General features: G+C 38.4%; 1 protein-coding gene across 1 annotated transcript in view; it reads left to right on the forward strand.

The window, feature by feature from the left end:
* The window catches only part of LOC114648827 (serine/threonine-protein kinase 10-like), a 109,855-nt gene extending 99,499 nt beyond the window's left edge, over positions 1 to 10,356 (forward strand). The window contains exons 16-18 of the mRNA XM_028798098.2: positions 4,268 to 4,393; positions 6,513 to 6,626; positions 9,302 to 10,356. Coding sequence (XP_028653931.2) covers positions 4,268 to 4,393; positions 6,513 to 6,626; positions 9,302 to 9,430 — 369 coding nt within the window. The 3' untranslated portion in view covers positions 9,431 to 10,356. The remainder of the gene's footprint in view (positions 1 to 4,267; positions 4,394 to 6,512; positions 6,627 to 9,301) is intronic.
* Positions 10,357 to 13,497: the final 3,141 nt, after the last annotated feature.

The following is a 13,497-nucleotide window of genomic DNA, read 5'->3' on the forward strand; positions in this document are numbered from 1 at the left end:
ATGATTTAAAATCGAATTGGGTGGCATGGTGGTCTAATGGGTGTGCTTTTGCCTAATGGATCCAGTACCTGGAGGGGGATATTTTCATGTCTGGTAGCTGACTTTGTGGAGTTTTCATGTTCTCCCTGTTTAAGTGATGTTTTCTCCAGGTAACAGTTTTCCTCACATGTCCCAAAGACTTGTATGTTAAGTCTAATAGGAAATTGAAGGTTTGGCCTATGTGGATGTTGTTCATTAATGGTCCATGCTTTGTGCCCAATGCTGATATGACAGGATTCAGCTCTCCACAGTTCTCAATTAGATTAGATTCTCTTCTTTTTTTTTCATATTCGTTCTACTCACCAGTGCATTATAGCTACTCAAGAATTGATTATTTTTTTATAGATAATAATTTCCTGCCTACAATTAAATCATGCAAATACGACACAATTGTTATCTCTGACCATGCCCCTCTAGTCTTGGAGCTAAAATCATTAAGCCCCTCACACTCACCTCGCAGATGGCGTCTTAACCCTCTTTTATTGGCAGACGAGAACTGCACAGAATGTATATCTAAACAAATCAGCTTCTTCCTAGAGACAAACGCGTCCACAGAGGTTTCTGCAGGAACACTCTGGGAAACTCTAAAGGCCTTCTTAAGAGGACAGATTATTTCATAACTTTCCCACAGAAATAAATTAGAAACCAAGAAAGTGTCAGAGCTAAGAAATGAAATTACTAGAATAGATGAAGAACAAGCCAGGCGTCCAAATGAAGTTCTCCACAGGAAAAGGCAGGCCCTGCATACAGAACTTAACATCTTAACAACTAAAGAAACTGAACAACTTATTTATAAGTCTAGACAGCATTACTATGAACACGGAGAAAAAGCTAATAAGCTTTTAGCTCAACAAATTCATAAACAAGAAGTTCACAATGCAATACCAGTAATCACCAACAAGAATGGAGAAGAAATCATCGACCATAATAAAATAATGCACACATTTAGAGATTACTATAAGTCTTTATATTCCACTGAGCCCAAAGAAGACAACACACAATCTAATGCATTCCTGGAAACATCACAGATACCACAAATAGATGCTTTAAGTGCTGAGGAAATGGATAAACCTCTAACGCTAACAGAATTACTAGACACTATAAAGTCACTACAAAGCAGGAAATCATCAGGCCCTGATGGTTACCCCGTAGAATTTTATAAGAAATTCTCCACTCAGCTAGCTCCCCTCTTATTGGCAACATTTACAGAAGCTAGAGACAACCAAATACTACCTCAAACATTTCGACAAGCATTAATCACCGTCTTTCCTGAACAAAATAAGGACTTGTTACAATGTGCATCATATAGACCAATTTCACTCCTGAATAATGATGTTAAGATACTCTCAAAAATCCTAGCTAGAAGGATGGAGAAAGTGGTGCCCTTGGTAATATCACAAGATCAAACTGAATTTATTAAAGGCCGACATCTATCTTCAAATCTCCGACGCTTGTTTAATGTTATATATTCACCAGCAAAATCAAACACTCCAGAGATATTACTATCATTAGACGCAGAAAAAGCATTTGATATGATTGAATGGAATTACCTTTTCACTGCATTGGAGAAATTTGGGTTTGGCCCGAATATTTGTGCATGGATCAAACTACTGTATACCAATCCAGAAGCTTCAGTTTGTATTAATAACATTTGCTCAGACTACTTTAAACTAGAACGTGGTACCAGACAAGGATGTCCCTTGTCGCCACTGTTGTTTGCAATCGCTATTGAACCACTGGCAGTTCACTGCCGAAATTCTTATCAGATAAAGGGGATTGTCAGAGAAGGACTGGAACAGAAAATTTCTCTATATGCAGATGATATGGTCTTATATATATCAGACCCAGAAAACACTGTCCCTGCTGTTTTAACAGCACTAGCAGAATTTCAAAAGATATCTGGTCTTAGAATTAATCTGAATAAAAGTATACTCTTTCCAGTGAATTCACAAGCATATAATATTAGATTAGACACCCTACCTTTTACCATAGGAGATCAGTTTAAATACCTAGGGGTAAATATCACAAGTAAACATAAAGCTCTTTATCAACAAAATTTTGGCGTCTGTATGGAAAAAATTAAGCAAGACTTGCATAGATGGTCAACCCTTCATCTCACTCTAGCCGGAAGAATTAACATTGTTAAGATGAATATCCTTCCTAAACTTCTCTTTTTATTTCAAAACATTCCAATATATATCAATAAATCATTTTTTAAACAGTTAGATTCAACAATAACCTCATTCATTTGGAACTCAAAACACCCACATATCCGAAGAGCAACCCTACAAAGACCTCAGGCAGAAGGTGGCATGGCTTTACCTAATTTTCAGTTTTATTACTGGGCAGCAAACATACAAGCCATAAAAACCTGGACACAAATAAATTAACATATACAGGCTTGGTCCGCAATAGAAGTAAAATCCTGTAGTACTTCTTTATATTCCCTGCTCTGCTCTCCAATAAATGAAAGGTATCGCAAATATACTAATAACCCAATTGTGCTTTACTCACTCAGAATATGGAACCAAATTAGAAAGCATTTTAAGATGGTAAATCTTTTATCAGTGGCACCTCTGCAAGAGAACCACCTCTTTCAACCTTCGCAAGTATATCCAGTTTTTAATACCTGGAAAAGTTTTTGGATTAAAATGCTCAGAGATCTTTATATAGACAACATATTTACATCTTTTGAACAATTACATTCAAAATTCAACCTCCCAGCTACACATTTCTTTTATTATCTTCAAATTAGAAATTTTGTTAAACAGAAATTGCCCGATTTCCCCCACCTTGCACCCTCCACAATGCTGGAAAAAATACTGCTCAATTTCGAGGAAATAAACACTATTTCCGCAATATATAAAACCTTATTAGTGTCCCTACCTTTCAAAGATCCAAGAGGACATTGGGAAGAAGATCTCTTAATCAATATATCAGAAAAGGAGTGGAAGGTAGCAAAGCAGAGAATTCACTCGAGTTCTATATGCGCAAAGCATAGAATTATTCAACTAAACATTATATATCGAGCCCATCTGTCTTGCTTAAAACTGTCCAAAATGTTTCCAGGGCAGGATCCAACCTGTGAACACTGCAACCAAGCTCCTGCCTCACTGGGTCACATGTTCTGGGTCTGCACCAAACTAACATCATTTTGGAGTGCCTCTCAGACAGCCTTGGTATCACAATCCCTCCTAACCCATTAACAGCTGTGTTCGGTGTTCTTCCAGATGGACTTGAATTGGAGAAGGACAAGCAAACGGTGATTGCATTCACTACACTTTTGGCACGCAGACTTATTTTGTTAAATTGGAAGAATCCTAATTCTCCTCTTATAAGTCAGTGGGAAACCGATGTTTTATATTATTTGAAATTGGAAAAAATCAAATTCTCAGTTAGAGGATCTGTACAAAATTTTTTCAAAACCTGGCAGGATTTAATCAATATTATTTTAGAATAAGAGAAATAACTATTATTGCATTTAACTCCCTTCTCCATCTCTTATTTACATAGATATTTACTTCTCCCTTTCTTTTGTTTAATTTTGCCTTATTAAAAAGCCTTAAGCAATTTTCCTTTAGCTAAGCTCTCCTTCTCAGGGGTGGGGTTTGATTTGTCTTCAAATTTGTTGGGTTATAAATTGATCTGTTTGTATGGAATGATTACAATGAAAATTAATAAAATAAAAATATAAAAAAAAAATAGATTCTCTTCTTTTTGTAATGAATGAGGGGTTTTCTGAAAATTTCAAAATTGAAAATGCATTATTTTACAGGAGATTTATTATGATCAGCATTTGTTAGAAACCATTGGTTTGGCTTGTTTCTTATTCCAGATTCTAGCATTATTCAAACTGCATGAGCTTGACACTATCTGTGAAACTCTTTATTGACAAGCTAATATGATATTCAGCAAGAATAAAAAAACTAAATACTGGATGGCTTAAGAGCTAATAAGAGAGGAAGCATTAATGGAATGAGTCACCTAGTACTTACATGGAACTTGAACTCTTGTTTGCTTTGGATAGCACCTTGTGATTGCACACCTTGCAAAATGTACTATATTATTTATGGATTTATTGATTAACTAACAAACCTTGAACATTCTGCATCATTCAGGGGTAAACGCATTTAAAGTGGTGCCAGTTTTTCTGAATGGTCTGTCTAAGACAATGTAGAGAAGCTGATTATTAAAACATACGTCTTATATTCTCTCTCTGGTGCCACAGTTCCTAGCAGAAGAAGAAGCTCGTCAGAAAGCAGAGAAATCTCGTCAACAGGAAAATCATGAGAAACAAATAAAAGCACTCCAAGAGGAATGCAGTAGCAACAGCAGAGAACTGCAGCAACTTCAGGTAAAATCTAAAATTCAAACAATGCAAGCGGTCAAAACAATAAATCTTGAGTTTTGTTCCAAAACATTATTCAGTTTTCTGAAATAAAAGAAGATGCCACCAAATACAGATAATCTATTCCATTAGGTGTTAAATCCCCAGACACCTTGGACCATGAGATTCTGGTTATTCAGACTGGACAGCCCTGGTTTCATGTCTTGCTTCTGGGTGTAAAAATTGGAGTATTGGCAAATGTACCAATTGGCTGATCATTTTTATGAAGGTATGTTGTGCAGCAGACATAGTGCAGACGCTAACTTGCAGTGCGGACAAATCTCCAAGGGGGACTCACCCCCAGTTCTTCGACACCTAACAATGTGCACAAAGCTGAAAGGTTAACCCTTCCACTTTGTTAATAAGTTGTGTCCCGTTTTTGAACAATGAAAATCTGGTCAAAGACAAGTGTTACTCCACTGAAAAAGTGAAGGCCCAATATGGCCCAATGTGTTGCACAATTTGCTGCAGTGCCCACAAAGGTGTGGTATTCTTCATCTCTTGATTCAAACATGTGACCCTTTAGCAAGTTTTTCATTTTTAACAAGAGTACCCAAACATTGGGACATTATTACCTGCCTGTGGCTTGCCTATTAATTTTTTTAAATGACGTCTTGCGTCTCATTCATGACAGATACATTCACTATGATCTATTTGCTTAATAATTTGAACATTTCTAGCAAATTCCTATGAACATGCTTAACAATAATGGGATTCTTAAAACAATCTCTTCACCTTGTATATTGGCAAAGTATACAAAAACAGTTTGTTTATTATCCGCAGAACACGGGATGGATAAACAAAGGAAAAACGATAAAATGTACAGAGACAAAAAAGCTGTATCCCCTCTGGGCCCACCCAAATGGGTTGGAAAGCCTTGTCTTTTTGGTAGGGTGGCTTGCTCACATGCCAGTTTCATTAATATTCACCTCCTGTTAGGCAATGTCCACACTACTAAATTTTCATTTAAAAATGCAGACATTAATCTCTTGTGTCCACAATGCCCAGGGTTTTTTAAATGGAGACTTTTAAAAATGCTCTCCAGAGCATATAAACACCAACTCAGTGTTGCAATGTACACAGGTAAAAACCTATGCTTCTGAAAACACAGACTGTGATTGGTTTGTGCTTATTACATAGCCATTCCCTGATTGGATCCTGCTCGTTACAACATCTCATTCTCTGATTGGTCACCATCAAGGAATAAAACCATATTCCAACATAGTGGAAACTGAAGAGTTGCTCTCCATGGCGCTTGTGCTGCTTATTTGTACACATATACAGTAAGTTGTTACAGTTTCAATGCTGTAGAAATTTTAAATCTGCTTCAAGCACTATTTTCTAAAATGTTATTTTTAATAAATTTGAACTATTAGTCACAGACCCTCCACATCCCAAATGTATTCATGACAGCCAAGAGTAGATTACTTCTGAATGGGCATGTGAGTCATTGTGCCCTGTGGTAAACTGGCACAGAGTACAAAGCAGGGTCCTGTTTTCCACTTAAAGATGTCAGTCTAGGATACCTATGACCTGAATTTGATAAGCAACTTCAGAAAATGGATGTATCGATAGGCTAAATACTAGAAGTCGTTGTGTAAGTTCAAAATTGTATTAATCTTTAAACTTGTTTTGATATGTTTTAGTTTTATTTGGGTGCTGTGGTTTACCCTTGCAGTCCAAAGATATCATTTTAGTCTAATTAGCAACTTGAAATTGGAAGTTTCAAGTTAATTGTTAACTGGTGATGTTAAACATGCCCAGTAGGTAAGAGTGTGAGTGTCGCTGTGATGGACTGGCATCCTGGCTAGGATCAGTTTGTGTCTTTTGTCGGTTGCAACTAGAATAGACTGTGGATACCAACCACCTTACTAGGATTAAATAGACCTAGAAATAGCTAGTTGGCATAACTTGTCAAATGCTATTACACAGGATGGTGTTTTGATGTCTTAACATGATGTTGATTGTTGATAGAAAGGCAACAAAGTGAATTAAAATATTGATCTGAACACAGAGCAATTGTTGTAAAAAATAAAAGTGTTATAAGGACAGAAGATATACACAGTATCTGTGTTTTTGCCTGCAGAATGAAAAGCTACATATGCTGGTGGAACTTGAAAAGAAGAAGTTGAAAGCTCTAGATGAGGAGCACAACATGGAGTTGAAAGAATGGAGAGACCGCTTATCCAGCCGCAAGGAGGTAAATAACACTCAGCCTTGAATACATCATAAAACACCAGTTAGATGGACTTGGGTTTGGGCTAAACCGTTTCGGCTCACAACTTAGCATTAACCTGCAGTATGTCAAAAGCTGTAATTGACGACATAACATAACATTGTCAAGCTCACATAATCCATTTCAGAGTTCTAGGTGATGATGCCTATCGGGCATGAGTTAAGGATCTGCTTATTTACACAACCGTACAAATCCAATTTAGCATCACCAATTAATGTAAATTGTATATCATTGAGATTTGGGACAAAAACAAAAAAAAACTGGCAGACATGAAGAGAAGGCCCAAGCACTGCCTTGATAACATCCAAACCAGGAGTCAAATTCAGGAATGCTAAATCCATGAAGCACCAGCCATAGGCACTGCCCCACCACACCAACCATATTCATAGATAAACATTAGTTATAAACTAATTTACTGCCTAAAACCAAACAAGTAAATATATACTGTAAGTTCACCTGTTAAACCTCACCATTTCAGTTATATACATTGTCAAACTTGGGTCACAGAGTTGCACAGGAGACTGGAAAAGGGGTCAGGTTTCCAAGGCACAAAATCTTTATTGCTGATCTGGCAGGTACAAATACAAGACTTTATTCAGAAGAGGTTTGTCAACAGCAGAACAGCACACAGGTTGCAGCTGTTAAACATGGCAGTCCAGCTCCCCTCTCCAGGTCAAAAGAACACACAGTCCTCCTAATCAAGCAGATTCAGCGGCTCAGAAGCAGCGACTGGAGCAGACACAGTCTGAGTGAGAAAGGACAGGAGAGAGAGCCGTTAGGTGAGCTGCCACTTGGTCTTTTAAATGTTCTAAACCTCGTGTGAGAAGCATGTTGCGCGGTAAGCCTGCAATCCTGCAGCTAATCCTGAAAAAGGAATGGGTAAGAGTGTGTTTGTTTCCCATTAAAATACTATTTAAGAGGGAGTTTCTGAATGGCGGCTGTGTTTGTTTGTCATAAGTTTACTTTTTAACAGAGAGTTTAGAGCCGTTATGGGCAGCTAACTGGCAGCCACACCGGTCACAAAATAGTCTAAACCTGAGAGGCAGTTCTATTAACTGTGCCACAATTATCCCCTAACTTATGGTTCGTTCAGACTAGCAGGGATTCTGAGTACTTTTACATAGAGGCGAGTGTGAGATGACATCTTAGAGTTGGACCTAAGTGCCAGAGGCAGTCATCACCAATTGTGAACAAGTAAACTGATCAGGATTAGCAAAGAGGATTCTGTAACAATCTACATTTATTACACCGTTATTCTTTTGAATTAGACCTGGAAACTGTCTCCTATATCGCACACAAGTTGTCCATTTCAATTTAGGGTCATGTGAAAAACAGGGCATCATCCCCCCCAATAGCAACCTCTGGCAGCACCTATGGACACCGACAGGTCATTTCCAAAGTCCAATTCCCAGCTTGCCTTGTGGGTGTCCTAACTGGGTTCAGCCCTGAGGAACACTACCACATGCCGTGTGAGGGAACAAACTGCTCCGAGTACTCATGTTCACTTGGTCCATCCATTATGGCCTTCTGGCCGGACAAGAAATCATCCTCCCTCCTGTCCAGGATGCCTGTCATTCCTCCATGGCACTTAGACTAAGATTAACATTTCTAGAGTGTATGGGCATGTCAGCAGAGCTGCAGCAACTCCTACTTTGCTGTCAGGATAGGACTGAGCATTGTGAAGATACAAAAGACAACAAGGCAAAAATAAAGGGTTGAGGAAGTTTCCCTGTATAATGTCTGGGATGACAAGTAATCAAACAGGACTGGTATGGGTTGTTTTGTAGAAAATGCACTCGATAGGTAAGCAAAATACAACAGATCTTTTATGTCATGGTGGCAGGAAGGAAATCCGATTAGGAAGAAGTGGAAATGACATCATCAGAGGGAGCTGGAAGTGATGTCATCAGAAGGGGACCAAAAGTGACATCATAAGAAGGGGACCAGAAGTGAGGTCATCAGGTGGAGCCGAAAGTGATATCATCAAAGGGGAGCTGGAAGTGATGTTATTGGAAAGGGACTGGAGTGGAGATCAGTAGTTATGCTTAGGATGGTATGTTGGAAGAAGGAGAAAGGTGTTAGTGCTCTGTTATGCATTCAGGAGGTCCAGCACCGGAAGTGACGTTAAAAGTCTTTGGCCATCAATCTTCTGCTTTGCAATGAGAAGAAGACAAGAGGCAGTTATATACAGAGCCACACCATGAATCTGAGTAGAATTAGTGTTGGACGAGCCCTGAAGTTCTCCCTAAAGCTCACTTGTATGACGAAAGTTATATGAACAAGCGGAGAGTCAGTCAGTTGTATGTGAATGTGTTTCAACTACAGACAACAGTTATACCCCTTTGTATCAACTGTTTAACTGTAGTGGTTGCCTTCTTCACAAGCTCCACATGTTTGAAACTTCTAAGACATCTCTTGGCTGCCTGACAAGTGGCCACCTCAAAATATAGCACCTCGGGAACAGCTACTGTGCTAAGATGGCCTACTCCAATTCTCTTTTGATTCTTTCCCTGGAGATCAACACAAAAACTTGGAACTGTTTTCTGTCATGGAGGCAAGAAACATTTGAAAAGCCAGGTAATTTGAGATTTATAACGTTATACTTGTGCACTAATTTAGTTACTTTTTTCTTTGTTCAGGTGCTAGAGGAAGACCTGGCTCGACGGCGGAAACTTAAAGAAAAAACGTCTCGGCGGAGCAGTGAGCATGAGAGCCGCTCTAATTACAGTCTCTCCCGTTTCTTTCCCAGCCTCAGTTTTTCGGAGTAGAAAACATCAAATCAAACTCAACTCCAAAGCTTGTGTCTGATTATATGAGTCTGGATATGCTGCACCTGCACCCTGTTATCAATTTTTTTAATATTCACTTTTGATATGATTACTGAATTTAAAAATGTTCATAATTTTGGTCTTGTCCATTGTTGGAGATGGACGTATAGGAGGGAGCTCCATTAGCAGCGGTGTTCTTTTAACCATTTGTTTATATATCATTTCGAGATATCCTGTATTTATTCATCCCAGGGGGATTTAACAATACACATGTAAGTACAAATAAGGATGAGTGTAAAGCAAAGAGCTCAGAAGGAAAAGGAAAAGAATAAGACAGCAAAAGCCCCATCAAAGTCTAAATCGGCCTCAAGTTCACAGTATGGCCTACCAGACAAGCGAAGGTACAGACCTGCCAGGACTGGACATGGCAGCATCGGCTCCAGCTGAGAGCGTTAGTGAAACTGCAAGTGAGGTGGGCAAAGAGCATTCGTCGAAACCAGGAGCTGAACATGGCCATATCATCTCCACTGTGAACTTCAGCTAATTCCCTCCGCAAGTCTGTGACATCATCTCCTATTAAAAATGTTCATAATTCACTTTTGTAAATAGCTAGATTAACATTGCGCTACCTGGAAAAAATACAAAATGTCTTGAAAAATCTTTAATGTCCTATATTTTTTTAATCTCAGAAATAAAATTTGAAGCTTGTATTTGATCAGGAGGCTGACTAATAATCAAATTAAACAATATTCCTTTTTTTAAATTCATGGCTGGAGAGATCATCATTGGATAAAGGGAAGAAACAAAGGTTTGCATTTGTCTCTTATTGAAAAAGTGGAAAATCTGTCTTATGAGTGGGTATTTGTAGAACATTAAAGCCCCTAAATAAGTTATCATTTCACTTGAAAAGTTAGAAGGTGTCTGTTTTTAATAGCTTAATAGTTTGTAGCTGATCACCAAATATGAAAGTCAGAAAGGAGATGAAGCACCTAAACAAAATTTAGGCATTGGCCTACCTGAGTTGGAAACTAACAGTAAAGATTACTGAAGTTTACTCAACCAAGCAATACCATGACACATCTCTGCTGCTGTATTTATTGCATAATTACCACTCACCTCACAAATGAACCGATCAGTCACGTAACATACTTCCCATATCACATAAACAAAAGAATGGAATAAACAAAATAAAAAATAAACTTTGTGAAAACAAAAAATGCTTAGAAACCTCAATGGTCAGGGAAAAACAAATGGCACATAACATAGGCTGCCTACATAGATAGTCAAAATAAAAAATAAACAATAGTGCACATAATCACCAAAAGTAACATTAACATAAATAAAAGAAACAAGAAAGAACAAAACAGACATAGAACATCTGAATCCCCAGCCAAGATGAGATATATAACAGATGGTACATCCGGACTATGCTGATAGTGCAATTAACAAACATCATCTAAGCATTTTTGGAAGACTAGGCTACTTTGTTGCAAAAATGTGATTTATAACAGGGCATTTTGAGGGCACCAAATAAAATTAAAACCCATAAGTCAGATCCTTCATTTGGGATTGGTGTTGTTTGGTGCATCTTACCTTCTGCAGTTGGCCACATTGTGGACTATGCACAATTGCATTGCATGTTGCAGCTAAAGATGTCAGCCTCTTCCTGATCTGTAAGGTCATTCTGATTTGTCTCAACTGCAGCGTATATGGCTTGTTCAAAGCTAAACCAAGAATCAGGGAAGCAGCTGAGACAATATAATAGAAATACAAACCTATAACTTACAAAAGGGAAACAAGCACAAAGAAAAGCAGAAACAGATAACAGATACAGTAAAGGCCTGAGACACCATAGGGTGCTTTTTCTTTCCAACTTCTTCTTAGCGATTAGCAAATCATAAACAATTTGTTCACTTTGAACTATTCTTTTCAGTGAATCATGGGAATCAATTCATAAGAACAAACAAACTGATGGAGTAGAGCTCAATGGAAGTGGTCAAGCGTATGAGTGAAGCTGTTGGCCTCACTTGTTTAGATGCAAACACATCTCTCATTATACTCTTAGAACTTCCCTCCCTGTTCAACACTCACCATCATCCCATTTCTGGTAACCTACAAAAAAACACATACTATTAACATATGTACATTTATAGTACTAGGGTGTTGTACCTTGTTAGCCATTATGGATGTAGTGAGAAGAAGGGGGGGCCTGAGTTGCCTTGTAATCTTTCTAGTTAGCCAATAAAAGTTGTCATTTGCTAGACTTCTCTTAACATATTTACATTTAAAACACTTAAACAAAAGTAAGCAAAGTGAACAAAGACATTACAAAAAAGGAACAAGATGGAGCCAGGGATGAACCACATGTGCGTCCACTGTGCCACCTAGTAGGCAAAAGAACTTTATTTTAACAGAATTGAATCAAACACAGTCTGTGAAAATGTTGCTGAGTATTGGGTAATGTGTCCAATAGAAACAATAATTGGTGATCTTTCTTGAATTAGAGTATGTTGGTTATTTGGATTAGGCTGACGTTTAGTTCACATTAAATCAATCACATCAGAGGCACCAAAGTACTTCTATGATGAGCACAAGGTAAGACTATGATAAGATACCCGAGACCAGGAAAAGGTTGATGTTCCAAGTTGGGAACATTTATTGTCAAGCCGACTCAACTGAAGGAACCACCTATACATGACGGTCACAATGGTTAGTGACTTCTTGGTCCAACAGTCAGGAAGAATACAAGCTCTTTGGCAGCATTTGAAAGTACTTTGGGGTTGAATGTAAGCTAAGGGGATAATCAAATCTGTGGGCTGCACAGTACTCACCCATCAAGGTTATGGTCAGACCGTTGAGCTCAAGGATGGTCTCAGCTAATTAAGTTGGGAAGGAGATGAGAGTAGACTGAATGAGGTGAGGAAGGAGAAGGAATGTTGCAAACCATTGAATGGGGCCAGGGTTCTTCGGATCTTGTGTAAAGTTAGTACTGCCAATGTTAGTTAATTTGTTAATAATACAGTGTGACTTCCACAATATTTTGTTACACAAAGTGTGTATGGAAGGAGATATGGTAGCTGGTAGGACCTCCACACCTGAGCACACCAGTATTCAAAAAGTGTATATCTCTTATCAGCAAGCTGTTTCATCCTGAAAATGATACCCGTGTATTAATGAAGTTACTGAATGAGCACATTGTTTTGATTGAACGTACAGTTCTACAGTATGTTACTGGAACTCTACCCACTGATCTTTCCCATTTCCTCTTTCATTTTTCCTAATTGACTGTAAAAGTAGCAAGTTTAATAATTCCAAAGTGCACCTGGAGACTGGAATGCCAAATCTTAATCATCAGAGAGGAATTTTAATTCAAATGTTAATGGACCTTTGTGAGCAATTAGATACTCAAAAGGTTTATATTCAGTCAGAAGAAAGTGAAACCACATTAACAATTAAACATTTATGTAACCATTGTTTACCTCTTGTTTTGTCAAATAAGGTCTGTGATACAGTGGAAAGACTAGTGTTTGGACACTCCTTAATCATAACTAGAAAGAATATAAATATGAAGTTTAGATCTAGATCTATTAAAAATTATGAAATCCACAATCCATTCAAGGACTTTCTATTTTATAGCTATGAAAAACCATGTTGCCTTTATGTTTGGGATCATTATCTTGTTGAGCCATCCAACGACTTTGGAGAAATTCACTGGAACTTGAACAGATGTTTCTCTACACCTCAGAATTCATTTTGCCACTACCATCAGCAGTTACATCAACAATGAAGATTATGTGTGCCAGTACCTATGGCAGCTATGCACAAGTCATATCACCCCCACCACCCAGGCAGTCTTAACAGCATTATTTGACCCTCGGGCAAAGCAGTGCACTGAGGCCCCTACCATACACAACCACTCACCAAGTCACACCATAAATAGATTCACATGGGGCCACTATGCTTGTGGGGCCCCCAAGCAACTGGGCCCCCAGCATGCCCATGCGGCACAACACGGCCCTGCCCACCACCACTTTTAACAGAGGAGGTGGTATGCTTTACACCTTGGG

Source organism: Erpetoichthys calabaricus, chromosome 1 (assembly GCF_900747795.2).
Source record: "Erpetoichthys calabaricus chromosome 1, fErpCal1.3, whole genome shotgun sequence".
Classification (NCBI taxonomy): domain Eukaryota; kingdom Metazoa; phylum Chordata; class Cladistia; order Polypteriformes; family Polypteridae; genus Erpetoichthys; species Erpetoichthys calabaricus.